Source organism: Rhinoraja longicauda, chromosome 6 (assembly GCF_053455715.1).
Source record: "Rhinoraja longicauda isolate Sanriku21f chromosome 6, sRhiLon1.1, whole genome shotgun sequence".
NCBI classification, from domain to species: Eukaryota; Metazoa; Chordata; class Chondrichthyes; order Rajiformes; family Arhynchobatidae; genus Rhinoraja; species Rhinoraja longicauda.
In genome coordinates, this window is record NC_135958.1 from 15,898,596 (window position 1) to 15,926,519 (window position 27,924).

General features: G+C 40.2%; 2 protein-coding genes across 2 annotated transcripts in view; both read right to left on the reverse strand.

Annotated features, from left to right (window-relative positions):
• LOC144594810 (sperm microtubule inner protein 8-like) overlaps nucleotides 1–10,576 on the reverse strand; it is a 35,573-nt gene extending 24,997 nt beyond the window's left edge. The window contains exons 1-2 of the mRNA XM_078401687.1: nucleotides 10,560–10,576; nucleotides 9,725–9,772 (exon numbers count right to left, since the gene is read on the reverse strand). The gene's annotated coding sequence lies outside the window, so the exon portion shown is untranslated. The remainder of the gene's footprint in view (nucleotides 1–9,724; nucleotides 9,773–10,559) is intronic.
• The window catches only part of LOC144594697 (uncharacterized), a 34,294-nt gene that overhangs the window by 1,964 nt on the left and 4,406 nt on the right, over nucleotides 1–27,924 (reverse strand). Inside the window, exons 2-3 of the mRNA XM_078401539.1 lie at nucleotides 10,923–10,974; nucleotides 10,665–10,813 (exon numbers count right to left, since the gene is read on the reverse strand). Of these exons, the coding sequence (XP_078257665.1) occupies nucleotides 10,665–10,813; nucleotides 10,923–10,974 (201 nt within the window). The remainder of the gene's footprint in view (nucleotides 1–10,664; nucleotides 10,814–10,922; nucleotides 10,975–27,924) is intronic.

The following is a 27,924-nucleotide window of genomic DNA, read 5'->3' on the forward strand; positions in this document are numbered from 1 at the left end:
GTTACTGAGCTGGATGATCAGCCATGATCATATTGAATGGCGGTGCAGGCTCGAAGGGCCGAATGGCGTACTCCTGCACCTATTTTCTATGTTTCTATGTTTCTATGTTTCTTCAGAAAAGAGCTGTAGTCTTCACAGCCCAGTGCCTTTACCACCTCAGACAGGTGAGGAAATTCAGAGTCTCTCTGAAGATCCTTCAGTGCTTCTACTCTAGGGCTGTAGAAAGCATCTTGTCCGGCAACATCTCAATCTGGTTTGGGAACAGCTCTGCCCAGGACAGGAAGGCTCTGCGGAGAGTAGTGCATTCGGCTGAACGCACTATAGGAACTACACTCGCACCCCTGCAGGACCTATACATCAGGAGGTGCAGATCCAGAGCCAGCAACATTATGGGGGACCCCTACCACCCCAGCAACGGACTGTTCCAGCTGCTACGGTCAGACAAACACCTCCGCTGTCACGCTGTGAAAACAGAGAGGATGAGACGGAGTTTCTTCCCACAGGCCATCAGGACTGTTAACTCTTATATCACCAAGGACTAATTTACTGTATTAATTTATTTTTTATGTTGTCTTTTTTTTAATTTATTTTTTTAAATTATTTTTTTAAAATTCTATTCTGTTTGTAGTTTTAGCACAATCCGCAGGCATTGCCACTTTCATTTCACTGCACACCTTGTATGTGTATGTGACAAATAAAGTAGACTTGACTTGTCTTGCTATATCATTACTTTTCTTTGGGTTCTATAAGAAAGGTGTTTATACCCTTTTGAACCCTATTGGTCTCTATAGCTTTTTGGTTGCTTTCTTGGGCCTGTTTCTGGGAAGTTTGTTTATTCCAGGACTCTCCTTAGAATTTGTCAAACCCCAATATTATACTACTTTTGAGATGTCATAACTGCAAAGTTGTTGATTTTATTTGATTTGAACTGACAAAATCATTTAGTATTTTGATGTTTAGGGAAGGAAAGATTTAAAAAGTTGGTTGTGCATAATTGTGAAATTAGAATATGTTCATAAATGTGAATCTACTCTTGGTAGCTCATAATGTGAGCATGTAGATTGAATATTGATTATCATAAATAAGAAAAGTAAGTACTTCTGAACAGAGATTGAAGTCCAAACCTTCGAATGAAAATTTGCAGTATTTAGTTACAATATGACTTGTGGGAACTAATGTTTTAACATGCAATATTAATTAATTTAATGTTACACTATTTTTGCACAAAAAAGATGACATAATGTGCTGGAGTAACTCAGCGGGTCAGGTACCATCCCTGAAGAACATTTTGGTCGAGGCCCTGCTTCAGACTGGTTGTGGGGGAAGCGAGCTGGAAAAGAGGAGGAGCAGGACAGCGTGGCAGATAATAAGTGAACACAGGAGAGGGAGGCATTTAGTAGGCAGATGGTTGGACAAAAACCAGAGATGAGAAAACAGAAGGTGTGAGACAAAAGGATTGAAACATTGTCGATTGTGAAGTCAGACAAAGGAATGTAGGTGGAGAGAGAAGGAAGAAATAGGTGAGAGTCCCTATTCATGGTCTCCAGGGATGCTGCCTGACCCACTTTGAGTTACTCCAGCATTTTGTGCTGTCGTTTTTTTGTAAACCAGCAGCTGCAGTTCTTTGTTTATACTATTTTTGTACAGGTTGATTGCTTTGTCATTCAGTATTGGAGCATTGATTTTGATGAATGCTTATGTTTGAAATGTAAATTTGTTGATGCTGAAAACATACATGACGTATAAAGAACCCTTAATGAGTTTTCAAATAACCACCATTTGAAACTAAATCTACAGGCTTTTGTTTTGATTACACCTTAGCCCGAGGAAAATTGGATGCTGCACTGACACTCCATTCATGGAACATCAATCGACTTGATACATTGCTGAATGGCAACATCCTGGCGTTGCAAGAAGAAAACCTGGCAGTTAAAATGGATAAAGCTGGAAATTGAACATCAGGATCATACTACCATGCTAATGCCAAGGCACCTGTTTGACCTAGCACAGGGCCCACATCATGGCAAAGTTGCTGCCACGTGCTCAAAACAAGACCTTGGCAATACAGCCAATAAAAAAAGGTTGATGGGCATTCACAATGAAATGATTATGGCATTTGCAGTCCTACCTGAAATCCTGCAATATCTGTCAACAGGGAAACTCAACCTCAACCACATGTGACTTTGCATTAAACCTGGAGTTAAGGTCTCAGTTTGAACTTTCCATTGGAGCTTCAGTGCTCTGCTTTGCAGTCTCAGAATGTTGTCAGTATAACTTTGTTAGCATTCAAAGGAACTTTGAGTGTTACTTATTACTCCAGTTAATTTGTCTTGCAACAAATTAAGGGGATTCCTCGAGTAAATTTTAGAAGGGTAGCAGCGACTCTGTGGAGAACAAATCTGCTGCTCTCTCCTAAATTGACATTTGTGAGCCTACTCACTGCCACTCTGCTAGTGTCAATTTTATTGCCTGTTGGCCAGTCCGCCCAATTTTCTTACTTGTAACACAGTGTGAATCTGGATTTCCTGTGTGAAGAGGTTCCAAAAGGGTCATGGTCAAGGCCTTCTGTAGCTTTTATTACGTTAGAAGCATTCAATTGCCATTTTTAAGTCACTGGAGGTGTATTGGAGCAGCGAGGCAGCAAAAAGCACGAAGGGATGCACAAGTGTGATGTATCACAATGGAAGATATTGCAAATTGTACTAAACTACTTGGATGAAGTTTCAGCCAAATCAACTGATGCTATGAAATCTAATTTGTGGCTTGGTTTCTAAGAAATCTGCTGAGCTGATTAGCTGGATAGTTAGTAAGAACTGCAGATGCTGGCTAATACACAAAAAGACACAAAGTGCTGGAGTGACTCAACAGGTCAGGCACCATCTCTGGAGAACATGGACAGACGATTTTTCCGGTCAAGACCCTTCTTCAGACTGATTGCAGGGGAGAAGAAAGCTGGAAAATGGGAGAGGCAGTACAAAGTGTGGCAGGTAATAGGTTGACCCAGGCGAGGGGGGGTCTAATTGACAGGCAGATGGTTGGATCAAAGGCCAGAGATAAGAACAGTTTAAAGAGATGAGGATTGTGAAGCCAGGGGGAGGAAAGTAGCAGGGGAGGGGATGCAATGATGGTGGAAGGGATAAATTGGTAAGAATCCAGTTGTGGCTCAGGAGGGGGGGGGGGGAGAGGGGGGTAGATATAGGGGAGAAAGGGGGGAGGGGTTAGTTGGAGGTTACCTCAAGTTGGAGAATTGAATGTTCATACCGTTGGGTTGTAAGCTACCCAAGTGGAATATGAGGTACTGTTCCTCCTGTTTGCGTGTGGCCTCACTCTTGCCACGGAGGAGGCCCAGGACAGGAAATGTCAGTGTGGTAATGAGAAGGCAACTTAAAATGGTTAGCAATCCGGAGATCCATTAGGTCTTGGCGGACAAAGCGCAAGTGTTCTGCGAAACGGACACCAAGTCTACGCTTGGTCTCGCTCGTCATTGGACTCGGCGACCATTTCACTGAACACTTACGCTCGGTCCGCCAAGGCCTACTGGATCTTCGGGTTGCTAACCACACAGTGTGGGTCAGTTCCCATTCCCACACTGACTTTTCTGCCCTGGGCCTGCTCCATTGCCAAAGTGAGGCCACATGCAAACTGGAGGACAACACCTCATATTCTGCTTGAGAAGCGTACAACCCATTGGTGTGAACATTGAATTCTCCAATTTTAGGTAACCCCTAACTAACTCTTCCCCCTTTCTCTCCCACACACCCTCTCCTCCCTTTTCGCCCTTCCTTCCCCATCTACTTTCCTCCCTCTGGCTTTACAATCTGCAACTCTTCAAACCTATCAAGAATACCACCACACCTGTGTCAACCGAATATCTGCCACGTTTTGTCCCACTTCTCCCCTTTTCCAACTTTCTTCATTCCCCTACAATCAGTCTGACGAAGGGTCTTGACCCGAAAAATCACCTGTGTATGTTTTCCAGAGATGCTGCCTGATAGAAGAAGTACTATAGACATTGACTCCATTCCCTCCCAATGTCCCACATAATGAAGACTGAAAAGATAGATGTTTAGGAACCTGCTGTGGAGATAAGAGACAATAATTTTCAATAATTTAAATAGTTCACAGATTGAAACTAATTTTACACTGCGACTTTCTAGAAGAATCAGAATCGTTACGTGTTAATTTCCTTTATGATAAACAAAGGAAACAATTATTAACACAGTATATTCTCAGACTACCAATGATTTAATATTTTAACCAGCAAGTTGTACACAATTATGATCTGATATTTATTAATTTTATCTAGCAGATTTAAAATCATCATTGATCAGAGTCTTAAAAATCAAAGGAAGTATTGATTCTGTTTTCCATTCAACATGCAGACTTAAATTGCTTCATCTATTTATATCAGCTATTTTTTTTAATGACACTGGAAGCACTTCTTGCCACTCACTGATCATGAAGTAATTTGTGTCAGCAAAACATAGTGCATTTCTTTTATTATGGATTGCAGGCACATCTCTCTGTCTCCCTCTCTCTTTGTCTGTCTGCCTGTCTAGCTAAGAAGACTATAATTGCCAGTAGAGTTTAAAGCAATTTGGGTACTTTTATCCCAAGTAGCCCAGTTGTATAGTTGCTGTTTTACAGCGCCAGAGACCTGGGTTCGATCCTGACTACGGGCGCTGTCAGTACATAGCTTGTAGATTCTCCCTGTGATGGCTTAGGTTTTTTCCAGGTGCGCTGGTTTCTTCACTCACCCCAAAGATGTACAGGTTTGTAGGTTAATTAGCTTCTGTAAATTGACCCTAGTGTGTACATAGAATTAGTGTATTATGATCGTTGGTCGGCACAGACTCAGTGGGCCGAGGGACCCGTTTCCACATTGTATCTCTAAACAAAACTAAACTAAATAGAATTCAAGCAAGTTGCAGAAATCTGAGAAAACAGCCCATCATCCTGTGCCATCACTGCAGCAATGGAATGATTGGCTTTAGTCTTACATCGAGATACTTTAATCTTAAATAAACAGAAAGCGAATCTTACCCAAACTAATCTTCCGTTATGTCAAATTTCAGTTCTTTTTATTATTCTTTTATAGAACATAGAAAAATATAGCACATGAATAGACCCTTTCTCCCACAATGTCTGTGTCCAGCATGATGCCAAGATAAAGTAATCTCACTTGCCTGCACACAATCTATATCCCGCTATTCCCTACATATCCATGTGCCTATCTAAAAGTCTCTTAAATGACCCCTCATATTTGCCTCCACCATCAGAAAAATGTAGTCAAAAGTACTCAGTTAGGACATACACTTACATAAAGAGGAAAAACGTGATTACTCTTCTAAATTGGGATATGCATAAATTGGATTAAGGTGAGTAAACCCTCAGGGTCTGATGGGATCTATCCCAGGTTATTGAGTTAAGAGAGGAGTTTACAGGAGACGACAAATATCTTTGCATCTTCTCTAGCCACAGATGAGGTCCTGAAAGACAGGGCTAATATTGTTCCTTTGTTGAAGAATGGAAATAGACAGAACCCAGGGAATTATGGACTGGTGAGCCTCACATCAATGATAGGGCAGCTATTGGAGAGGATTCTTCAGAATTGTATTTACTCCCATTTAAAAGAGAATGGGTTAATTAGGGATAGTCAGCATGACTTGTATGCAATAGGTCATGCCTTCCTAACTTCAACAAGTTTTTTAAGGAGCTAACAAAGTTGATTAATGAATGTAGGGCAGGATGTTGTATACATGGATCTTAGTAAGGCATTTGATAAAGTCCCCCAGGCTGATGCAGAAAATGTATGGTATTTACAGTAACTTGATTGTATGGATTCATAACTGATAGAAGATAGGGTGGTGGTGGAAGGACAATATTCAGGCTGGAAGTCTGTGACCAGTGGCGTTCTGCAGTGATCTGTGCTGGAACCTCTGTTGTTTGTGAAATATATACATGATTTGACGTAAACGAGATGGGTTGGTTCATAAATCTGCAGATGACAACAAGATGGCTGGGGTTGCGGACTGTGAGGAAGCATGTCAAAGCATACAGCGGGATTTAGATCAGCTGCAGAAATGAGCCAAGAAATGGCTGCGAGGGAGGTGGAATGCAAGAGGAAAATAGACAATTAATAGCAAGACCCTGAACAACATTGATATACAGGGCGATCTTGGGGACCAAGTCCATAACTTACTGAAAGTGGCACCACAAGTAGATAGAGAGGTAAAGAAGATATATGGTTTGTTTGTCTTTCTGGTCACTCTATTACACAAAGGATGTGGAGACTTTGGAGAGGGGACAGAGGACATTTACCAGAATGATGATTGGATTAGGGGGTATTAGCTCGAGGGAGAGGTTGGACAGACTTCTATTGTTTTCCCTGGAATGCTGGAGGTTGAGGGGAGACTGGATAGAAGTATAAAAAACTATGAGAGCTTAGAGTAGACAGTTTGAAATTTGTATCCCGGGGTGGAAACATCAAATACTAGAGGGCATGGCTGTAAGGTGAGAGCAGCAAAGTTTAAGATGTGTAGGGTAAGTTTTTTTACAGAGGGTGGCGAGTGCCTGGAACAAGCTGAAGGGGGTGGTGTTGGAGTGGCACTTAAGAGACTTTTGGGTAGGCACATGCATATGCAGAGAATGGAGTAATATGGATGATGTGTGGACAGATAAAAGTTGGTCTTGGCATCATGTTCGGCACAGACATTGTGGGCTGAATGGCCTGTCCTGTGCTGTACTGTTCCATGTTCTATAAATATGCATTTAAGAGAGTGTCATGAAAACCAATTGAGAAGTATGAGACACAAGGAACCACAAATGCTGGAATTTTGAACAAAACTCGAAGTGCTGGAGCAACTCTGTAGGTAAGTCAGAGGTTAGGTTTTTAAAAGTGTACTGACAAGACTTCAGGACATGCACGTCCCTGTTAGAATGAAGGGTAAGGCAGGCAAACATAAGGAAACAAGGAAAATTGAGGCTTTGGTCAAGAGAAAGAAGGAGGCATGGGATAGGTATAGTCAGCTGGGATCAAGTGTATCCTTGGAGTTGCTTTGGAAATTAATATGTAAGTTATAAAAGGAAATCAGAAAGGCAAAAATGGGAAAGGAGATAACTCTGGCAGACAGCATTAAGGATGATCCCAAGAGATTTTATGTACATAAAGGGAAAAAGGGTAACCAGAGAGAGAGTAGGATCCTTAATGAATCTAAGCGGTCTACTCTGCTTGGAGCCACAAGAGATGGGCAGGGTCCTCCAGGAGTATTTCCCCTCCATTTTTACCATGGAAAAAGACGGGAGGACAGCAGAACTTGGGGTAGTCACTGGAAGTGTCTTGAGAGCTGTCAGTACTACGGTCACAGAAGAGCTGAAGGTCCTGGCGTGTATAAAGTTTGACAAATCTCCCAAGGCGAATCACTCTCAAGAAGACTGATCTTACAACTGCCACAGTAACTGTTGGAACAGGCACACATAAGACTGGTGGGGCAGGTGACGTTCCTCCACTGACATTCTGTTCAAAGCAGGCATATACTGTTATGCATTGAGTTTGAGGGACCAATTGTTGCCATCGATACTGCCCATCTTCGCTTTATAGTCCCTTATAGCGTGCAAGCCTTTCCGCAAACTATGAGTGTTTGTGTCATTGCATAGAGTTCTAGAGTGTTATATCATTTGAGATAAAATAGCTATGCTAATCTGATTTGAGAGAAGACTTCAAAAATGAAATGATAACATTGTATAGTTGCTTTGAATTATGCATTTGAGGAGTACAGAATTGTCCAAAGAAGGATAGTGGAGTCAGGGGGTATGGGGAGAAGGCATTGAGAATGATCAGCCATGATTGAGAATGATCAGCCATGATCACATTGAATGGTGGTGCTGGCTCGAAGGGCCGAATAGCCTACTCCTGCACCTATTATCTATTGTCTATTGTCTAATATACCAGCTCATTTTGTGGTAATAATCAGTCACAGTTTCTGCAAAGTAAATGAAAACTACAGGTTGGAAATATGAAATTTTAGATATATTCAGCAGGTCAGCTTGCAACTGTAGAAAGAGAAAGGGTTAATATTTCAGATTGAAAATTTTCATCAGGAAAGTAGGATATTGCAAAAAGGTTATCAATCTGAAACATTAACTCTGCTTCACTCTCCAAGGAAATAGACTAACCTGCTGAGTAGCTCCAATACTCTTTTATTTAAAAGTAACTGAAAAAGTGGTCTCTGTGACAGGTCTATCTAAGTAATCCAAATTCAAAGACAAGCATTACTGGGAATAAATTGACTTACATCTGAAAATGGGCTACGAGATATTCACAAATGAGATAATCGCAAGATTGTATGCAGGAGTAAGTCAAAAGGTATCTCGTCTACTTTGTCATTCATTAAGATTAGACTGTTCCTTTGCATTGTCCACTTTCCTATCCTATCCTCATCAATATCAATTCATTTTATATCTAAATAGCAGCCTTGTATGTACAGAGTGAATGAGCATGATAAATATTGCAAAGATTATCAACACTTGGCATGATTAAATTTTCCTCCTCCTAACCTTTAACCCGCTCATCGTGAAAATATGCTGTCAGTTCTGGAGTCTTAAGTCAGAAGAAGCAGCTTCACCTCTTAGCATTTACCCAGTTAATCACTCTTGGAATCTTACCTGTTCAATGACATTGCCTCTCATTCTTCATACGTGAGTACAGAGCAAATGCACTCTTACTCTCATCACGGGACAGTCCCCTAGCAACACTGGGTTAACCAACATTCACTTTCTATATTACAGGAATTCTTGAGTACACAGATCATCCCATGTAAGTCGATATTGTCCATGTCAGAAAATACACATCAGTCAGTACAGTAACCATGCCTCCACAGTATTGTGATGAATGGTGTTGATGAGACATTTATCTCTTATCTCCCCCCCACCTAGTTCCAGAATCAGGATGTCCCATGCTCAATGGCTGATTTGAATGGAATTTAAGTTTCAGTGTATGTTCGATTGTTTAATAGAGTATTTGCTGCACAAGTATCAAAGGAAGATTTTTTGTTGTTTAATATCCAAAGCGACTCTCTTAAGCGGCCTCCTGTGTTGAAGCTGGTAGCCTATGCTCTTATGCTGTCTGGTTTTGCAGGGAAATTACAGGTAAACAAGATTTTTATTGTCAAGACTGATTCTCATTTGAATTTAATAATATTAATGCAAGCTCATTCATATGTATGAGATGTCGTTAAGTCAGCCGTTCATAACTCAGGGAAGCCCTGTTTAGAGGGCATCATTCAATGCAAAATGTACAACGCAAAAATACATTCAATGCTAAGTGCAAAAGTAAAGAAATATCTTAAACTAAAAGGTAAAATAACTGAAACCAGAACAAAAAAAATAAAAGGAGATTTTCCAGATTCTTATACATTTTATGCAAATGTCAATTTCATAGCATTGGCAAAAGGGTATCAATTACAGTTGGTAATATTTATTATTTTAAATCGCCACTCCAGAAACAATTTACCATTAAAAACATATCTTTATTCTGTGGTAATGGGTCACAAAGTCAATAGGGTAAGCCTCCTCAAATTGCCTTCTATTAACTGTTAAAAACAACAAAAAGTTCAGAAGGCCTTAACATCGCTATGTGGAGCAATGTCACAGATGGCGTTGATGCTTACCTCACTTCATTGCATAATGGCATGACCTCACTGTATCAGTTGACTGAAGTACTTACCAAGTAGACTAACTTGGACCCCTTTAGATGAAGGATTGCATAGATTACCTGCAATACCAAGAAGGTTACAATTTAAAGCTCCTTGGAGTTTCCTGCCTTTTGTGATTTATATAATATGCAAATGCTGCAGACTATTTTATTCTGATTATGCCAAAACCACATCAATAAATTTTCTGATAAACCTCTTTTTTCCTTTTAAAGCTGTTTCAGGTTTTTAAAGAAAAATGATGTATCATAATTTCTTGATGCGGTTTTACCTTTTTTTTTACCAGTTAGTGTTTCAAAAGAAAAATATACATTGAAGTTTCTGTGCTGTGATATAGATCTGAACTAACATCTTACAACATTATAAAAAATTATTTGATAAGGATGTAGGATGACACTCCTACATCCTCTCATTATTTTCATAACAGATAGCTGCAGATGGTACATACCATGTCAAATACATTTATAAATGTTTGTATAATGAAGTTTATCCTGCGGTCATATTTGATATTACGTCTTCAGAAACTATTATAAAATTATTATTGAAGTTGCTGAGAAACAAGATCCATCCATTCACAGTTACAGAAATACTGGAGTCCTTGAAATGTATACATAAAATGTGGAAAAGTGTAATTTTCCTAGTTTTGGTTAGATCTGCTTAATTTATGTTGTATTGTAATGTCTTAATCATTCCAATAAAGATAAATTCAATGCAAACCAAAGAAAACAATATTGGCACTACTTGGTAACTTTTCAACAGAGATTATGGTTTATATATTTTTGAAAAGCTAAGCTATTTATAATGTCAAATACTAAAGAAGCATATAGTGTAAAAACAGAATATACTCACTCAATGTTGAAGCAGTATTTTGATCTAAGAAAAGAAAACATTAAATAAGAGAGGAAATTAAAAAAATTGGCAACAGTTTAATACCACAAATTAATGGAATATTACTTGCTTTCCTTGGTTCCATCCATGGATCTGGGCTGGATTGTTTCTGAGGCGGTTTCCTCTGAGGTAATGTCTTCAAAATTTCCTGATTTATTTGTTTCATTGGATAATCCACCGAGGATTTCCTTTCCGCACTTGTTTTACCAGGAGAACTTAAATTAAATGAGTATCTGGTCAGTTTTGAGAGCATGTTCTTTCATGTGATGTAATTGCCAAAATAAAATCAAGTAGAAGAGGAAAAGGGAAATAATCCTTACCAACCTTTCAGAGGATGGTTTCAAATGTCTGATGGCATGGCCAGAGAAGTGTACTTCTACCAAAAGAATAAAAGAAACAGCATTAGAAAAAATTCAACATAAATATTTTTTTTGTCTGTTTTGCACAATGCCAGATTTACTAAACTAATGCCTTAGAACATGGGAGAGTACAGGAACAGGCCCTTCTGCCCACATTGCCTGATGTCAATCTAAATTAATTCCATCCTCCTGCGCAAAGTCTGTGTCCCTGTATTCCCTGCCTCTTCATGAGTCCATCTGAATGCCTCTTAAACATTGGTATCTTATTTGCCTCTTTCACTGCCCCAACAGTGTGTTCCAGGCACCTACTGTTCTCTGTAAAAATTTAAAACTTCCCTTGAAAATCTGCTTTATATTTTCTCCATCTCACCTTAACTTGAATCCTCTGGCATTTTTTGTTTAGTTTAGATATACAGCGTGGAAACAGGCCCTTTGGCCACCGAGTCCGCACCAACCAGCAATCACCCGTACAGTAGTTCTATCCTACACACTAGGGACAATTCATAGAAGCCAATTAGCCTACAAACGTGCACATCTTTGGAGTTTGGGAGAAAACCAGAGCACCTGAAGAACCACATGGGCACTTTTAAGAAGTTCTCCTCCTCTCCTCTCTTCGAGGAGAGTTTGGCAACATGCTCTCTCACTGCTCCCCCTCTGTGATTCCTCCTGCCCTCCAACTCTATGACCACGTTTTAACCCAGACAAGAAGGGTTTCGACCCGAAACGTCACCCATTCCTTCTCTCCTGAGATGCTGCCTGACCCGCTGAGTTACTCCATCATTTTGTGTCTACCTTCGATTTAAACCAGCATCTGCATTTTTTTTTCCTACACATAACTGATGGAGTTTGAAAGAGTAACTGAGGACTTAATTTGAAACATAATATCCTGAGGTTGTCTTGGCAGGGTGGATGTAGAAAGAATGAACACTTGTTTGGAAGAACCGAAAACAAGGAGACAATGTTTAAAAATAAAATAAGGGTCCTCTTATTTAAGAGGAAGATGAGATGTAATTGTTTCTCTCAGAGGATTAGCAGTCTTTAAAATTATCTTTCCCAAAGGGCAACAGTAGCAGGATCTTTTAATATCTTTTAGACAGATAAATAGATGGAAAGAGGCCTATCCCAACTCATCCATGCTGACCAAAATGTCCTATCTAAGATGTCCAATTCACTCACATTTGGCCCATATCGCCTAAACCTGTCCTGCTCATGAACCTGTCCAAATGTTGTTATTGTACCTGCCTCAAATACATCCCCTGGCAGCTCGTCCATATACTTACCTGTATTACCCTTTGTATGAAAAAGTTCCCCCTCAGATTCCTATTAAATCTTTTCCCTCTCACCTTGAACTTATACCCTCTAGTTCTTGATTCCCCTACTCCAGGAAAAAGTCTGAGCATTCATCTATGCTCCAAGGATTAAAGTTCTAGCTAACTTTATCTCTTCCTGTAACAGGCCCTATCCCATCATCCTTGATATTACTGTGATTTCCACCCTTGTCACTATTTGGATTAATTCTGTGTTTTTGTTTCTCTAGCAGCTAAGCAACATACTAATTAGCAACTTGTCATTGACTGCCATTCCTTGTTTGAAAGGCTCTTATTTCCCCCAAATGAAATATTCCTCTTAAAAATATTATTTTCCTTCTTTCTAGCTGTTGGTCAAACTGTTGATTTAAACAAAACGTACATGGATTTTAGAAATTGATAATCAAGAGATGGGGGTAGAAGACTGATATCCAAGTGGCTCCAAAGGTAGAAGTGCATTTTGGATGAAGATGCTCCCTTGGCGAGTAGGGAGATGGGAGGGAACAACAAAAAGATGGAAAAACAGTTTAAGGATGGATCTATTTATTTTTGAAAATTAAAAATATTCCGTTTTTTTGAGCTTGCAATGATCTTTTATTTTTTTTTAAAGGAAATTCAAAATTATCCTCTCAAGAGCTAGTCTGAACAAGATAGGCACAAAACTATCAGCTGTTGGTTGGAAAAGGGAGGTAGAATTGATGGGTATTTGAAGGACAATGTGTACACAGTGGGCTGAAGAGCCTATATCCCTACTATATGCATTTATGACTACTTTGAGGTGAAATCATTAATCAGTAACCTGAGAATCATAAAACTGATAGCAAAACAATAATAGAGACATTGAAGAAAAATTATGTTCTGAGTTACTTCAGAGAAAAATGTTGTTTGGATAGGGATTGTGTTCATGAACATTCCAGTTCAGTTTGCAAATTTTAAAGTGACCACTTCTGAACTGTTTCCAGTTATCCACGGCAACATTACCATGGATTATGATGCAATACCATAGGACTGAGAGGAGAACCATGCTGATCGACAGCAAGAACATAAGAAATAGCAGCAGGTCGCCCCACACAAGAATATACCTGCACACAGGAGGGAATCAGCAAGAAGAAACACTTCACAGTCCAATACACACAGTAAGTATCCTTGACATATTGAGAGAACATAAGAGTTAGGCACATACATTGATGACCTGGCCCTTCAAGCCTGCCTCATCTTTCATCAAGATAATGGCTGGTCTTCTCCCTCAATTTCCTCTTCCTGTAGTATCCCCATATTCCGTGTGTCCCTTATTGTCCAGAAATCTCTTGATTTCTGCTTTGAACAAACTTAATGATTGTGCCTTCAAAGCCCTCCAGGCTAGAAAATTCCAAAGATTCACAAATAGGTGAAGAAATGTTCTCCATCTCAGTCCTAAAAATGTCTCCCCTCATTCAGAGACTGTGATCCTTTTTTTTCAAACCTGCTATCTGCCGAATCTTTGTTTCATTCCCAACATGACATTGATGTACTTTTTAGGAAAGCAAACCAAAACAGTTTATGATCCTGCAGGTGCATTCTCACCAAAGTCCAGTTGAATTGCAGTAACACATCATTAATCAAATCTTCTCATAATAAAGGTCAACAAACCTTTTTCCACCCAAATCATTTGTCTTACCTGCATGTTAACTTTCACTGACTTGTGTACAAGGACTCTAAATCCATTTGAACATCAACATTTCCCAATCTGTCACCATTTAAAAATGCTCTGCTTTTCCGTTCTGTGCTTCAAAGTGGATGATCTCACATTTTCCCATATTATGTTCCATTTGCCATGTTCACACCTGCCCAATTATCTATTTTATCTTGTAGCTTCTTTACATTCTCTTTAGACCCACAATCCCATATAGTTTTGTTTCACCGGTAAACTTGGATACTTAGACAAATCATCCATGTACATAGTGAATAACAGGGACCCAAGCAGCAATTCAGTGGAATCTCAATAGTCACAGCCTGCCAACTGGAAAAATATTACTGTCTGAGGTGTCATATATACCCAGCCTGACAAAACAAGATGCTGCCAGTGGGACGGAATTGCTACAATTTACCAGTGCCTGTCAGAATGTCCATCATGCTTGGGCTCCTTGCTTCAGGATAATTCTGAGGTTCTGCCAGAATTCAGATTGATAATGAGGCTAGGACATGCATCATGATTGATAGGATCTTTGGGTGTATAGAGGGACTTCAGAGTATAAGTCCAGAGATCCTTGAAGGTTGCAATGCAGGTAGACACCATGGTTAGGAAAGCATAGGGATACTGGTTTCATTAATCAGGGCATTGAATACTGAAGTAGGGATGCTATAAACATTTGTCAGATCTCTGCTGGAGTACTGCTGGCGTTTCAGATCACCAAAGTATATGAAGGATGCGATAGTGCTGAGAAGGGTGCAGAGGAAGTTCACCAGAATGCTGTTTGGGGTGAAACAGTTCAGTTATGATGAAAGACTGGAGAAGCTAGGTATTTTAGAGTCACATAGTATTTTAGAGCTATACAACATAGAAACTGGCCTTTCGGCCCATCTTGTCTGTATTGGGCTAGTCTAATTTGATTGTATTTGGCCCATATCTCTTTCAACCCTTTTTATCCATATGTCTGTCCAAATGTCTTTTAAAAAGTGCAAGAGGCTTAGATGGGGTGGAATTTGTCAAGTATTTTCAGGAACGTTTCCTCAGGCAATATGAGAAACCCCTACAAGGGAGAGGGCAAAGCTTAACCTACTCGTAGGAAATCGGGCAGGGCAAATGACTGAACTTTCTGTGGGTGAGTCTTTTGGGATCAACAACTACAGTTCTTTTAGCTTTAAAATATTATATATGAAAGGAAAAGGTTGGTCCACAAGTTGATGTTATAAATAGGAACAAGACCAACCAATATTAGAAAGGAACTCGCAAATGTTGATTGGTGTAGGATATTTGTGGACAAAGGGATGTCTGTAAAATTGGATACTTTAGAGGAGCCATCGTGAAAGTTCAAGGCATGCATGTTTCTGTTATGGTAAAGGACAGATAAGAGTAAGGAAGACAAAGACACAAGGAAGATGTTGGTTTACAAAAACAGTCACAAAATACTGCAATATATTGAGGGCTGTCCATATTGCAGTCAAGGAGGTGCTGGAAGTTCTAGGATGTATGAAGGTAGTTAAATCTCGTGAGCCTGATCAGATATATCCAAGGACATTATGGAAGGCTGGAAAAGTAATTGTGAGAGTCCTTGCTGAGATATATGAATCACGGTTAGACATAGGTGAGGTGCAGGAGAACGGGAGGGTGGAAAATGTTGTTCTCTACTTAGAAGGGTTACAGAGAAAAATCTGCTAACTACAGACAATAAGTCAAACATCTATGCGAGGAAGTTACTGGAGAGGATTCTGAGGGATAAGATATACCTTTATTCTGAAATCGGTCTGAAGATGGGTCTCGACCCGAAACATCACCCATTCCTTCTCTCCCGAGATGCTGCCTGACCCGCTGAGTTTCTCCAGCATTTTGTGTCTACCTTCATTCGGAAAGACGGGTTGATTTGGGATAGTCGGCATAGTTTTGTGCATGGGAGGTCATGTCTTCTGAATTATTTGAGTTTTTGGAAGAAGTAACCAAGAAGGTTAACAAGGGCAGGACCATAGAGTCTATATGGACTTCAGCCAGACCTTTGATTAAGATTCTGGGTGGTAGGCTGCTCTGGAAGATTAGATTGCATTGGATTCAGGGAAAGCTAGCTAACTGGACACAGAATAGGTTTCATGGTCGGAGGCAGGTGGTGGAAGATCATTTTTGGTGACTGATAGTGTTGCCCCAGGGATTGGTGCGGGTCATTGCTGTTTGACATCTACATCAATGATTTGAATGGGAATACAAGGCATGATTGGTAAGTTTGCAGATAATATTAACATTGGTGGTAATATAGACAGTGAAGATGGGTACCAAGAATTACAGTGAGATCTTGATCAACTGGGCAAGTGACCAAGAAATTGCAAATGGACTTTAAGTCAAATAAGTGTGAGGTGTTGCATTTTGGGGAGTTAAACCCAGGGCAGGACTTTCACAGTGAAAGGTAGGGCCCTGGAGAGTGTTGTGGAGCAGAGGGATCCAGACGTGTAAGTACATAACTCCCTGAAAGTAGCATCACAGGTAGATAGCGTTCTAAAGAAGACTTTTGGTACCTTGGTCTTCATTAGTCAGGGTAATGAGTTTAGAAATTGTGATGTTATGTTATAGTTGTACAGGACCTTAGTGAAGCCACATTGGGAGTTCTATGTTCAGATTTGGTCACCCAGATAAAAAGGATGCTTTCAAGCTGGAAGAAAATGCAGAGAATATTTACAAGAATGTTGCCAAAACTCACGGGCCTGAACTATAGGGTGAGGTTGGGGAGGCCAGGACTTTATTCCTTGGATAAAATAATTCCTTGGATATAAGATATAGGACAGGGAGTTAAAAAGGGATAAGAGTCTAATGTCAGGCAACACGGGTGGTGTTTTGGGAAAGGGGTAATAAATTCAAGACTGCAGGTGTTGTATCTAAATGCACACTGTATACAATACAAGGTAGAAGAGCCTGTAGCACAGTTAGAAATTGGTAGGCATGACGTTTTGGTATCACGGAGTCGTGGCTGAAAGAAGATCAGAGCTGGAAGCTGAGTATCCATGGATATACATCCTATCGAAAAGACAGGCAGGTGGGCAGAGGGGATGGGGTGACTCTGTTGCCAAGGAATGAAATCCAATCCTTAGCAAGAAATGACATTGGATCGGAATATGTAGAATCCTTGTTGTAGAGTTAAGAAACTGTACGTGTGAAAAGACTCTGATGGGAGTTATATACAGGCTTCTGAATAGTAGGCAGGATGGAGGGCACAAATTATATCAGGAAGTAGAAAAGGCATGCAGGAAAGACAATGTTTAAGTGGTCATGGGAGATTTCAATATGCAAGTAGACTAGGAAAATCAGGTTGGCACTGGATCCCAAGAGAAGAAATTTGTAGAATGCCTATGATGTGGCTTCTTACAGCAGTTTGTGGTCGAGCCAACTAGAGAAAAGGCAATTCTGGATTTAGTGTTGTGCAAAGAATCAAACTTGATTAGGGAATATAAGGTGAAGGAACCCCTAGGAGGCAGTGATCATAATATGATAGAATTCAATCTGCAGTTTGAGAGGGAGAAGCTGAAATCAAATGTTTCAGTATTACTGTTGAGTAAAGGTAATTCTAGAGACATGAGAGAGGAGCATGCTAAAGTTGATTGGGAGGGAACCCTAGCAGGAAAGATGGTGGAGCAGCAATGGGAATAATTCAGAAGGTACAGGAACTTTCTATCCCAAAGAGGAAGAAACATACCAAGGAGAGAATGAGGCCACCGTGGCTGACAAATGAAGTCAAAGATAGTATAAAAGCAAAAGAGAAGGCATTTCACATGGCAAAGATTAATGGGAAGCTGGAGGATTGGGAAGCTTTTAAAAAACAACAGAAGGCAACTAAAAATGATGAAATTTGAAGGTAGGCTAGCCAATAATAAAGAGGATAAATAAAAGAGGCAACCAAAAATGTTTACTGATACTGTATATAAAGGGTAAAAGAGAGGAAAGAGTGGACATTGGACATTAGGAAAATGATGTTGGAGGAGTAGCAATGGGGAACTAAGAAATGGGGGATGAACTGAATACGTTTTTTTGCATCAGTCTTCACAGTGGAAGACACCAGCAATGTCCCTGAAATTGAAGAGAGTCAGGGTGCAGATGTGGAGGAAGAAGTGAATGCAGTTGCTATTTCAGAGAAGTTGCTTGGGAAACTGAAAAATCTAAAGGTGGATAAGTCACCTGGACCTGATGGACTACATCCCAGGGTTCTGAAAGAGGTAGCTGTAGAGATTGCAGAGGGATTAATAGTGATCTTTCAGAAATCACTAGAGTCAGGAACAGTTCTAAAGGACTGGAAAATCACAAACGTGACTCCACTGTTTAAGAAGGGAGTGATTCAAAAATAAATGAAATTATATGCCAGTTAGTCTGACTTCTTTGGTGGGTAAAATTTTAGAGTTAATTAAGGATGAGGTTTCAGGGTGCTTTGAAGGGCATTATAAAACAGGCCGAAGCCAGAATGGCTTTGTTGAGGAGACTCACTGTGATGGATGTTTCTTTTGTTTGGTGTTAGTTTATGATTGTGTGTGTTATTGCATTTTTATTGATTATTCTTATTGGTCTTATTGTTGAACTGCGGGTAATTTTTCATTTCACTGCACATTTATGTGTATGTGACAAATAAATGACTATTGACTAAGGAGAGATCTTGCCTGACAAATCTGTTGAAGTTTTTTGAGGAGCTAACAGGCAGGATAAATAAAGCAGTCTGTGGATGTTGTTTGCTTAGATTTTCAGAAGGGCTTTGATCAGGTGCCACACATGCTGCTAAGCAAAACAGGACCCCATGGTATTAGAGACAAGGTGCTAGCATGGATAGAAGATTGGCTGACTGGCAGAAGGCAAAGAGTAAAAACAAAGGGAGCCTTTTCTGGTTGGCTGCCAGTGACTGCGGTGTTCCATGGGGGGTCTATGTTGGCTCCGCTACTTTGCATGTTATATGTTAATGATCTGGGTGAGGTAATTGATGGCTTTGTGACTAAGTTTGCAGACAATACGAAGATAGGTGAATGGGATAGGTAGAGTTGAGGAAGCAAGTAGGCTGCAGAAAGACTTGGACAGGTTGGGAGAGTGGGAAAGGAAATAGCAAATGGAATAAAGCGTAGCAAAGTGCACAGTCAGACACTTTGGTAGAAAGAATAAAGGTCTAGACTATTTTCTAGAAATTGGAGGTGCAAAGGGACTTGGGAGTGCTGGGGCAGGATTCCCAATAGGTTAATTTGCAAGCTGAATCAGCGGTAAGGAAGGCAAATGCATTATTAGCGCTAATTTTGCTGGGACTGGAATATAAAAGCAAGGATGTAATGCTGAGGCTTTATCGGTGCTGGTGTGGCCGCTTTCAGGATCTTGTGAGCAATTTTGGGCTCTATATCTGAGGAAGAATGGGCTGGTTTTGGAGAGGGGCCAGAGGAGGTTTACAATAATGATCCTGGGGATGATTAGGTTAACATACGAGGAGCGTTTTCAGTCTCTGGGCCTGTACTCGCTGAAGTTTAGGAGGATGAGGGGGAGATCTTATTGAAACCAAGTGGATAATGAACAGCCTAGATAGGGTGGACGTGGAAAGGATGTTTCCAGTAATGAGAGAGTCGAGAACCAGCGGGCACAGCCTCAGAAGAAAAGAACGTAACTTTGCAATGAAGATGAGGAATTTCTTTAGCCAGAATGTAGCAAATCTGTGGAATTCATTGCCAGATAGCTGTGGAGGCCAAGTCATCGGGTATTTTTAAGGCAGAGATTGAAAGGTTCTTGATTAATGGATTTTATGTCCAGAGGACATAGATTTAAAGTGAGAGGTGCAATATTTAATAAGAATTTGAGGGGAAACTTTTTCATTCAGAAGGTGGTGGGTATATGGAATGAACTGCCAGAGGATGTGCCATAACAGTATTTAAAAGTCACTTGGACACATACGAGGATTGGAAAGGTTTAGAGGGATATGGTCCAAACGCTGGCAAATGGGACTGGCTTAGATGGGGTATCTTGGTCGGCATGGACAAGTTGGGCCGAAGAGCTTGTTTCCTTGCTTTATGACTCTATGACTATTTACTGTGTATGTCCTCTTTTGGTTTGACATACAAAACTGCCTCACCTCTCACTTGTCAGCATTAATTTTAATTTGCCATTCCAAGGCCCACCTTCCCAAACCTATCTAAATCTTGGTGTAAACTTAGATAATCTTCCTCACTATCTACTATATGTACTATCTGGATATTTACTACAAATGTTAACTACCTTGTCAACCAAATTGTTCATTTATAAAACAAACAGTTGTAAACTGTTTTATCCCTGGATCTGAGGGGTTGAGGTATAGAAAACGATGAAAGGTACAGATAGGGTAACTGCAGGAATTTTTTACACATACCAGAGAGATATAAAGCTATAGATAAAACTAGAAGACATGACGTTTAAGGTAAGATTAAGACGAGGAATGCATTGCATGAGTGAGTGATTGAAGCTGAGTTGTGAACAAGGGGCCACAGTTTAAGAATAAGGGGTAGGCCATTTAGAACGGAGATGAGGAAAAACTTTTTCAGTCAGAGAGTGGTGAAGGTGTGGAATTCTCTGCCTCAGAAGGCAGTGGAGGCCAGTTCGTTGGATGCTTTCAAGAGAGAGCTGGATAGAGCTCTTAAGGATAGCGGAGTGAGGGGGTATGGGGAGAAGGCAGGAACGGGGTACTGATTGAGAGTGATCAGCCATGATCGCATTGAATGGCGGTGCTGGCTCGAAGGGCTGAATGGCCTACTCCTGCACCTATTGTCTATTGTCTATTGTCTAAACCATTTAAGAAGCATCCTGATGAACATGCAAATCAATTAGACATAGAAATCTTTGGACCAAGTGCAGGGCAATGGGGTTAATATAGAGGAGGTTGTACTGGTAAGTGCAGGCAAGTTGGGCCAAATGGCCTGCTTGTATGCTGTACAATTCAAAAATAAGAAGCCAATTTACTTGTACTAATTTAATTTTAACGTACAGTATTCACAGTCTAGATATGGTTGGCTCCACTGGTAAATATCAATTGATGACTACATTTTCAGTCGGTTACAATGATTGCTCACTACTGGTTATTTGTCATATTAACTTGATGTCCCACTCCCATTCTGTCTTTTTCAGTGTTGGTCTCTACAGTAATGGTCTCTACGGTAATACAAAGAAGCTGAAGCTGGTAGAAAGCCAGAGTAGCAGAGTAATTCCAGTCATGAGAAGAGAATTTCAGGGCAGGATGGAAGTTAGTGGTAAAGTGGTAAAGTTAACTGAATCAATGTGTTCTGCACGAGTGCAGGAGGACTGTTTGACATAACCAACGAACAGGTAGGCATAGCTGGATCCCATGTGAGTGACCATGGCTCCAGCTTTGACTTGAAGAAAGTGAGGGGAGTCAAAAGAAAAGTTATCGAGGGTGAGGACAAGTTCCACCAGGCAAAGAGAGTGAGTAAAGGGAACTGTTTGGCTCTCTAATCAATGAAGAACTGGAGAGCCCCAAAACCTTCCTGGTGGGGAATAGAGGTGTAAAAGGGTGTCCCCTTACCCCTCCAATCTCTCCCCCCCCCCCCACCCTCCCCCTGTCAGGATCAAACCTAATCCCTGAAGATGTGAAGTAGCAGTACTAAATGCTGCAACGGATCTAAATATAGTTGAAGTCTTAGTGCATTTCTACAATTGCCTATGAGAGTGCACCTCAAGTCATGTGTACAGCTTTTCTCTTCTTCGATGGGATGAACTTGCCACAGATGTAATGCAGCATAGATTCACTTGATGGTGCCAGGAATGTTGCTGTACGGAGAGGAGTGTAGCCCTCCAAACACTCTCGAGTTATATTTGGTCACTGAGCGCCTTCGGTTTTGTAGTGCGCCGAGCAGCAATGCGAAGTGATAAGAACATGTACAATACGTGAACGATAGGTACACAATACATAGACAATACATAAACGAATGAGCATGGCTGTGTTCCAACAAAACTATCTATGGACACTGAAATTTGAATTTCATATCATTTTAACGTTTCATGATATATTATTCTTCTGTTGATTTAAAAAAACTTTTTAAAATAGCAAAATGCTTAACTCACAGGCCATACAAAAACAGGCCGGATTTGACCGTTGAAAGTTGAAAAAACTCTATTTCGGACTATGATCGAGGTAACAGTTTGTAGGGTAACCAAAATAATATTTAATTGAATTAAATATCTGTTCCCCCAATATTCAATGTCAGATAAGCATCAATGTCATGGTTGAGAAGAGTGGTGAGATGAAGGGTGTTTTTACAGAGTTTATCGACTTTCATGTGTCAGAAGGAACTGCAGATGCTGGTTTAAACCGAAGATAGACACAAAAAGCTGGAGTAACTCAGCGGGACAGGCAGCATCTCTGGAGAGAAGGAATGGGTGACGTTTTGAGTCGAGTCAAAGGCTCTCCAGAGATGCTGCCTGTCCTGCTAAGTTACTCCAGCTTTTAGTAACTATTGTCGACTTTCATGTTGTATTTTTGGTTGATGTCACTGAGAGCTGCATATGGATGGGAAATAGATGTAACCAAAGTACTTTTTTCACTCTTTCATCTTTACTTCTTGGTACTGCATGTACTTTTCTGTGTTACACCTATTTTTGTCTTTATTTAAATTAAAGGTTTTTTTTAACTAATTTTGTTTCCTTGGCTGTAGTAGGTTTCTTTTTATAGTGCTACTTCCAGTTGCTCACATTTCTCAAACAGCATAGCACCGTGTCACTTAACTCTAATCCTCAGCTGCTGTTACAAACTCTTTGGCACTGAATGCCACCAAGCTCTGTAGCCTAATTTGTTCCTTCTCTGATGTTTCACACTCCCTCCAGTGTATACTGAAGTTTAACTCTTTACACCAACTGCTCCAACTGCAATGTGAATTCACCATTTGGCCAACAAAGAAATTCTGACACACATATAAAGTTCTCAGGTTATTTTTATTTAATGGTCTGTATAGATATACTATATTTAAACTAGGCATATTTTATATACAATATAATGCAAATACACAGATTCATATAAATACATCTATATTTTATATATTAATTTGTCTTGAGTTTTATTTTATTTTTCTAAATGTAAGACAGTTGTACAATTATAATATATACCTTTATGCAATTTTGAATCACTTAGATTTCTTTGATCATTTTCACTTGGGATTAATATTTATATATTCCTCTGATCCTCATTAAAAAACAAACTCTTCAGCACCTTAGCAGCAATAAACTGAGAGTTTGACCACCATACATTTCTGTAAACCACATATTGAGCATTCATTCATTAAGTATTTCACATTATCCAATAGTCCTGCTTGAGTTGTTGAATCAATCAACAGTCAGTTTACCAACATAATTTTTCCAGTTTTTTTCATTGTTCTCAGATATTCTGCAAACAATACCATCAGAAGTCCTAGTTCCAATACAAGGTTGTCACCTTGGAACATTAATTATGTTTCTGTCTCCACAGGTGCTACTTGAATTGCTGAATATTTCCGACCATTCGAGTTATTTATTGTTGAAAGTTATATATTAAAAACAGCAGTATCTTTCTTTCCCATATTACTTTGAAGAACAACAGGAGAGTTATCCATAGTGATGTGGCCCTGTATATCCCTCAACCAATATCAATAAAATATATTGTCAAATCATTATCACATCACTGTTTATGGGTGCTTGCTGTGTACAAACTAGCAGAATTTCAACAACAACCATTTGTACAGTATGTTTAATGTACCAAAAGCACCTCAAGAGTCAAGAGTGTTTAATTGTTATATGTACCAAAACGGAATAATTAGGTTCTTACATGTAGCCATATATCAGGTCTGTAAACACAGTACTCAATACATACCATAATAATGCAAACAAAAAAGTTCAACAAATTGAAAAATATATATTAGGGCAAAACAATACGAAAGCCTAGTGCAACTAAGACCAAGTTTTGAAGTTTAGTTGGTGTTTGTAGGGAAGGTTATTGGGAACATGGTTGTTGGGAAGAAGCTGTTCCTGAACCTGAAGGTCACCGTTTTCAAATTCCTATACCTCCTTCCCGATGGCAGGAGTGAAATGAGACAGTGGCCAAGTGGTGTGAATCCTTGATGACACTGGCTGCCTTTTTAAGGCATGCCTCCTATACATCCCTTCGATGGTGGGTAGGTCAGTACCTGTGATGGACCAGGCAGTGGTGTCCACCACTTTTGTAATCCCTTTCATTCCTGGGTGTTCGAATTGCCGAACTAGGCCAGGATGCATCCAGTCAATATGTTCCCTACCGTACTGTGGAAGATAAAGAGACAATTTGTCGACATACTCAATCTCTTCAAAATTCTAAGGAAGTAGAATTGAAGGGTTTTCTTTATAATTGCATAAATGTGCTGCGTCCAGGACAGATCTTCAGAGATATACACACCCAGAACCTTGAAGCAGTTGACTCTCTCCACCACCGACCCGTCAATGAAGACATTTTCATGGATCCACGGCCTTGCTCTTCTAAAGTCAACTATCGGCTTCTTGGTCTTACTGACGTTGACAGCAAGATGGTTATTCTGGCACCATTCTGTCAGACGATCAATCTCCCTCCTATACTCTGACTCATCATCAAGACGCTTCACATGTGTATTATCAAACAAAAATATATATATTTCTGTAGTGTATATAATGGTAACTGTAATTTTAAGAACAGAGTACCAGAATGGTATGATTTATGTCATGTGATATATTCAATATCTTATCAGTCTCATGAATATGTGTGGGTATGCACAGTGTACTTTTGTGAAATAAAGAAGCCCCACACTGGCAACAGCGGGTACTGAAAACCTGTGCTTGTTTCTATCGACACGCTGAGGCCGTAATATCTTACAATGGCGACGAGGATCGGATAAAGTTTGTGAACTCAACCTTTAAATACAGTGCAGGACTGTTTTGCAATATGCAGTATTGTTTAACATTTTAAACAGCAAACAGGGAGCTGTGTCGCAGTTGTGTTTGCGAACTGGATAAGATAGGCCGCAGATCCTTCTATGCATGGGACTATAGTTTAAAACAGCAGATGTACAAATCGTCTAGAGTTTGTCAGGATATCTTTGTGTTGTGTCTATGGGGCAAGATGGCGTCCTTGGGATACATAGGCCGACTAGGGACTTTCGACAAGAACCATGAAACCTTTGCCTCGTACTGTGAGCAAATGGAAATATTTTTTATTGCAAATTACATTATTGAAGCTGAAGAAACGGAGGATGATAATCAAGTGCAGGTAAGAACACAAAACCAGGCCATCCAGGACCAAAAGAAAGTAATTCTATTAACTGAAATTTGTGCTGAAGTTTATGAAACTTTCACCAACATCCTAGCCCCAGAGAAAGCAAGGAATGTCTCATTTGAGACTGTTCTTTCAAAACTTGATGCTCACCTCAACCCTAAGCCCATAGAGATTGCAGAAAGCTACAAATTTCACACAAGAAACCAGGTCTGGTGAGACTGTGAGTGAGTACATTATCTCATTGAAGAAGTTGTCTCTACACTGCAATTTTGCCACATTTCTGGATTCTGACTTCTTTACGTGATAGATTTGTAAGTGGAATGCTGGATGAGCGAATCCAATCAAAATTACTGAACACATCAGCCCTTACCTTTGATTTGACATGCAAAACTGCTTTGGCTATGGAGATGGCATGTCAAAGTGCACATGAGTTTCGACCAACACATGCTGGCACAGTCAACAGTCAAAAGGCAGTTCCAAAACACAAGCATGACAAGACAGGGAAAAGGCCTTCACAGCAAAGTTCTAGGAAAAGTGCAGATATGTGCTATCGATGCAATGGTCAACACAACGCAAATAAGTGCCAGTTCAAGGACTCTACATGCTACAACTGTCAAAAGAAAGGCCATATTGCCTTATGGCCATATTGCCATAAGGCCATACAGCATGTAGAGCACCATCACAGGACAAAGCAAAACAAAAGGCTAGACAAAACCAAATGCGTGGGATTCACAACCTCGAAGAACAGTCAGAGAGTAATGAACTTGGACTCTACGGCATCTATACTATGAACAGTGGGTCTGGAAAGGAAGACTTTCAGACAAAGGTCAAAGTGAACAATCAATACATTACTATGAGTATTGATACCACTGCTGATTACACAATTATAAGCAAAGACACCAATGAATCCAAGTTCAGCAATATGCCTTTAACAGAAACAAACTTTCAGCTGATAACGTACTCTGGCGAAGTATTGGAGGCATGTGGAGAGATAGTTTGTGATGTACAACACAAAGGCAAGAACTTGAAGTTGCCAATAGTTGTCGCAAGTTATGTCAATAGGCCAATGTTGATGGACATAAATTGGCTCCGTTTACTGAAACTGGACTGGTCTGAAGAAGGGTCTCGATCCGAAACGTCACCCATTACTTCTCTCCTGAGATGCTGCCTGACCTGCTGAGTTACTCCAGCATTTTGTGAAATAAATACCTTCGAAACTGGACTGGAAATCTGTATTCCAAGTTGAAGTGCAAACTGGATCAGTTGTTGCAGAAACATCATGCTATGTTCAATGACAGCTATGATGGCATAAAGGGTGAGCAAGCACACATCAGGATTCGACCCGATGTGGAACTTGTCTACTGTAGACCGCGACCAGTGCCATATTCACTGAAAAGTAAAGTGGAAGCTGAAATCACAAAATTGGAACAAAACAGTGTACTGATTAAAGCAGAAAGTATCACAAAATGCTGGAGTAACTCAGCAGGTCATGCAGCATCTAGGAGAAAGGGAATGGGTGATGTTTCAGGTCAAGACCCTTCTTCAGACTGAAACATCACCCATTCCCTCTCTCCTAGATGCTGCCTGACCTGCTGAGTTACTCCAGCATTTTGTGATACTTTCGTTTTGTACCAGCATTTGCAGTTATTTTCCTACACTACTGATTAAAACAGATCGCAGTGATTGGGCTACTCCAATAATAGTGGTTCTGAAAGCGGACAACACAGTGAGATTGTGTGGAGACTATAAAAATGACCGTCAACCAGGCAGTAGACGATGAACAGTATCCACTACTAACCTCACAAGATTTACTGTATACGGTGAACTTGCTGGTTCCAAGGTATTCTCTACACTAGATGTGTCACATGCATATGCTCAACTAAATATTGATCGTAAAAGCCAGCAGCCCTCACGATAAACACACACATGGGGCTGTATTCCTACACAAAACTACCCTATGGTGTGAAGTCAGCACCAAAAATCTTCCAAGCTACAATGGACAAGATTCTGCAAGGAACGTCACATTGTTTGAGCCATCAAGATGACTTGCTGATTGCGACTATTGCTGAGGATGAGAAACTGGTGATACTCTGAAGTGTTGAAACGGCTTGATGATCGCAATATAAAGTTGAAAAGAAGCAAACGTGTATTCTTACAGACCGAAGTAGTGTATCGGTTTGAAAATTAATCAACATGGACTACAACCAGCGAAGGAAAAGATTGAAGCTATAGCAAACGAACCAACACCACAGTATGTGTCTCAACTCCACTCCTACCTGGGTAATGGTGCGGTATTACTCATGCTTCTTACCCGAGTTAGCAACAAAGCTAGCTCCTCTTCACAAGGATAAAAAATGGGAATGGTCCAAAGAGCAACAGAATGCTTATGATGCATGTAAAAAGAGCTTGACCAGTGATGCATTACTTGTTTACTATGATACAAATCACGAGTTAAAGTTAGCTTGTGATCCGTCTAGTTGTGGGGTAGGAGCTGTGATTTCACATGTAATGGAACATGGACAAGAAAAGCCTCTAACATTTGCATCACGCACACTTACCAAGAGTGAGCGTAATTATGCAAATCGAGAAAGAAGCCCTTGGTATCATCTTTGGGATCAAGAAATTCCATCAGTATCTATTGGGTAAGAAATTCATCCTAGTTACTGATCATAAGCCACTTCTCGCTATTCTTGGTACCTCGGTCAGCAATGTCTACAATGACAGCCCCGAGGAT